The sequence below is a fragment of the Dendrobium catenatum genome, unplaced genomic scaffold, assembly GCF_001605985.2.
Source record: "Dendrobium catenatum unplaced genomic scaffold, ASM160598v2 fragScaff_scaffold_1432, whole genome shotgun sequence".
In the NCBI taxonomy this organism is placed as follows: Eukaryota; Viridiplantae; Streptophyta; class Magnoliopsida; order Asparagales; family Orchidaceae; genus Dendrobium; species Dendrobium catenatum.
The window spans coordinates 8,962-13,368 of NW_021319894.1; the positions used below are offsets into that span (position 1 = coordinate 8,962).

Consider the following 4,407-nt stretch of genomic DNA (forward strand, 5'->3'; position numbering starts at 1 on the left):
ATGTCAAACATCAGAGGTAGAGACTTCAAGAATTGATGAAAAATTCTATTTAATATCATGAAGAATATGTCAGTTATTCAAACCCTTTATATATTTTTTATTTTAGAAAGAGGCTCTTTTAATTATTTATGTATATTTTTGTATTCATAATTTTATGTTCTACTTAATTTTTAGTAACATAGTTTGGAATTAATAATATCATTATTCTGATAATTTTATTATTTTAAAATAAAATTAATATTTATTAGATCATCCAGTTCAACCGGTCGAATGAACATCTCCTTTTTTCCGGTTCGTTATCTAATCCGGTTTTCACGTTCTTGCTTAACATCACTTGGAGATCCTTTTAAGGGAAAATTATTATGAGCGGCATTCAGATTCGTCCGGAGGCGAATCCGGACGTGCCACATCATCCAGGACCCGGTTCATCTAGGTGATGTGGCGCGTCCAGATTCGCCTCCGAGCGATCCGAACACCACACATAATAATCTCTCGAAGCAAAGATATATTAAATTGAATGGCAATCTCTCTCTCTCTCCCTCCCTCCAGCATTTTGCGTCCTACCCTGTATGCAAGGTCGCAGCTTCCTTCCTCCACGTTCCTCTTTGCTAATTATTCTTCTTCTTTAATTATTTATTGTACCAGTGAAGTGCAGAATTATTTCTCTTTGATATATAGTATTGAAAAACAAATAATTTCCAACCTAGAATGCCACTGTAGAGATACTTTCACTATGCAAAATGACATCGTATAGCACTGGCAAGATTATATGCCCTCTCCTACATGTGAAAAATAAGTAGCTTTTTCTTAGGATGCTTGCTCATCATTCCTTGTACGGATATTAGTTAAAATTCATGAACATGAAAAATGACAGTCCTCGTCCATTTAAAATATTGGCAAAATCATTGCAGTTCTGATCAGCTTGTTTCTGCTATAAATATCCAAGAGCCTTCAATCTCTTTTCGACATTGCATATGCCCAATACTGTTTTCTTTGGTCCCCAATGGATATTTCCATTTCTATAGCAAGATTTCTCCCACTCTTCTTATTCTTTAATATTGCTTCTTCTCTCCCAGTTCACGAAAAGCTTTCGCTGCCTATTAGTGAAACAATCGCCTTTCAAAATCATCAAGTCTATATTGTTCATGTTAAAAAACCGACAGCCAAAAAGTTCCATCTGTTCAAACATAGAAAAAGTTGGTACCAGTCTTTCTTGCCCAACAACACCCTCTTCTCTGGCGAGCCACGCCTCGTCTACGCTTACCGCCAAGTGATCACTGGATTTGCCGCTTGGCTTACCAAAGGTGAGTTGAAGTCCATGGAATCGATTGAGGGATTTCTCCTAGCTCGCCCAGATGCTGCCCTCCAACACCGTACAACATACACCCCCAAGTACCTTGGACTCGATAGGGCACAAGGCATGTGGTTTGAGTCCGGGTATGGCCAAGGCCAAATCATTGCTGTTATTGATAGTGGGGTGAAGCCCACCCACCCTTCCTTCAATGGACATGCCTTGCCGCCGCGTCCTACCAAATGGAATGGCTCTTGCTATTGGGGCTCACCAATCTGCAACAACAAACTCATAGGTGCACAGGGCTTGAGGCTAGGCTCAGACGCACCACTCGACACTGAAGGCCACGGCTCCCATTGTGCAGGTATTGCCGCCGGCAACTTCGTCGATCATGCCAATATCCTTGGCCAAGCTCCAGGCACGGCCGCCGGCATTGCACCGAGGGCCCATCTTGCTGTCTACAAGTTAGCCAGTGCAGCCGACTTACTGGCTTCTATTGATGATGCAATTCGAGACAACGTTGATGTGCTGTCCATTTCCCAAGGCGATACTAGCCCAGAATTCTATCTCAATGGGATTGTAATCGGTTCCTATGCAGCTATGAAAAAGGATATCGTTACTTGCGCGTCCGCGCCCAACTATGGCCCAAGCGAAAGTACCATGGACAATGATGCCCCCTGGATTATAACTGTCGGTGCCGCCTCAACTGACAGAAGAATTATGGCTACTGTAAAGCTTGGCGATGGACGAGAGTTCAATGGTGAATCTGCTTATCAACCAAGTAATTATGGCTCCCCACAATTGCCGCTGGTAGAAGTCTTAAGATGCTTTGGAGACAATCTTCTCGATGTGAAAGGAAAGATAGTTCTTTGCAAGTCAGGAGTAAATGATACATCAACCGGTGAACAAGTCAGCAAAGCTGGAGGGGCTGCTATGATTATAATCGGCACCGATGGAAACACTACATTTGCACAGCCTCATGTGCTCCCAGCCTCATTTGTGACCAGTTATGCAGGAAAACAGCTCATGGACTACTCAAATTCTGAACCTAATCCGACAGCATCTATCATCTTTAAAGGTACACAATTTGGTGTCCAGCCATCACCAGAAGTCGCGTCATTCTCGGGTCGAGGCCCAAGTAATTGGAACGGAGGTATCATAAAGCCTAATGTAATCGCACCAGGCGTTAACATCCTCTCAGCTTGGCCATTTGAGATCGGCCCAAACCACACCAACACTCGCTTAATATTTAGTTTTCAAAGTGGTTGCTCTATGGCCACCCCACATGTGGCTGGTCTTGCTGCTCTTCTCAAGAACAACCATCCAGCGTGGTCTGTTGCAGCAATTATTTCGGCAATCATGACTACGACATATATTACTGACCAGAATGGGAAACCATTTTTAGATGGATATGATGGGAAGAAAGCAAGTGTTTTTGCTACAGGATCGGGTCACATCAACCCAGTGGCAGCTAATGATCCCGGCCTCATATATGACATTCAACCTCTTGACTACATTCGTTATCTATGTGGCTCAAATATGTTTGACGATAAGCAAGTAAATGCCATAATTCGGGGAAACATTACTTGCTCTACTATTCGTGACATCAAAGTTGAGGATTTGAACTACCCTTCCATTTCAGTATCTCTTGGTATTAACGATGACATAAAAACTGTGAGCAGAACAGTGATGAATGTTGGCGATGCTGACACTATCTACAATGTGGATTTTGAAGAGCCCAAAGGTGTGAATATCGTGGTTTCGCCAACAGTCCTTCACTTCAACAAAGTAGGGGATAAGAAGAGTTTTAACGTCACACTAAACTATAAGAGCAGTGTTCCCATACCAGTAGGTGAAATTTCAGAAGGACAGTTATCTTGGGTTTCTGGTAAATATCTCGTGAGGAGCCCAATTGCTGTCACAGCCATTATTGCTCCCCGTATCCAGAACGTAGCACGCTTCAATAATATGGGGCATGTTAAAGAAAATTAATCTCAAATATGAAATAAAGCTAAAAAAAATATGTTTAAATAAGTCAGTTTGTGTTCAAGGAAAAATAATTTCATATTTGGTTTACTATTAGCAAAATGTATAAACATTAATATATTAAGTGTTAGTGTTTTTTTTTTAATCCAACTTCATTCAGATTCATCTTTTATTTTATAATTAAATCTGAAATAGTTATAGGTGTACTTTATTGATTTCCTTGAAGTTGTTGTTCAATAAACACAACAGAAATAACACAAATTAGAAATCGCACAACAAATAACACAAAGAACATGACAATAATGTGATTCGACGAAGATGCCTACTTCTACAGGGAAGGAATGATTTCACTACGTTGGAGAACAATAGGGAATTATAGTATCTCTCAAGCTTTCTCTCTTAATCTCTCATGTAGCCTTTAAACCTCAATTTATAAAGATTTAGGAAAACAAAATAGGAAAAACAACCTAATTTATGCATCAATTAAATCCGAATCAATTCCCAATCAAATCAACCTAATCAATTACAATAATGAGTCATTTAAAACTTTTCAAACAAAAGGTTATTTAAATTTGGAAAGCTTTCCAAATCAAATGAGGTAGCTTAGAATAGCCATTGGTACTCGCTCTCTATTTTCATTTATAAATATATGTAAAAACGACTATAATATGGGTCTTGAAAGCTCTACATACAAAAAAAAAACATTCACTTCACCTCCTACATATTGGTGCAAGAAAGAGTTCTTCTTGTTTTGTCTCTATTTTCAATCTTTAATTCGTTCTTTATTGTCCGGCGTCAAGAACACGCAAAGGCGTGGTTTTGGAACAATTACTAGGTCCTCCGACCGGACGTTGAGCTACGTCCGGTCGGAGCTAAAATCGCGCCATAAAATGAGAAATACCGAGCAAATACCGAGTAATACCAAACAATAAAGAGGAATACCATCATGTGAAGACCTAATACCGAGTTATGCCGAGCTATGCAGAGCAATACCGAGTTATACAAAAAAATACCGAGTTTTTTCTAGAAAAAACTCGGTATTTTTTGTATTACTCGGTATTGCTCGGTATAGCTCGATATAACTCGGTATTGGTCTTCACAGAGCGGTATTCCTCGTTATTACCAAATAA

The 4,407-nt window shown here is 39.9% G+C and overlaps 1 protein-coding gene across 1 annotated transcript; it reads left to right on the forward strand.

The window, feature by feature from the left end:
* The first annotated feature begins 1,003 nt into the window (after positions 1-1,003).
* Positions 1,004-3,283, forward strand: LOC110105522 (subtilisin-like protease SBT1.7). Its single transcript, XM_020835060.1, has one exon. The coding sequence runs from the start codon at positions 1,004-1,006 to the stop codon at positions 3,281-3,283; it is 2,280 nt and encodes a 759-aa protein (XP_020690719.1).
* Positions 3,284-4,407: the final 1,124 nt, after the last annotated feature.

Coding starts and splice junctions, on each gene's coding strand:
- LOC110105522 (XM_020835060.1), top strand. CDS start 1,004: ATGGATATTTCCATTTCTATAGCAAGATTTCTCCCACTCTTCTTATTC.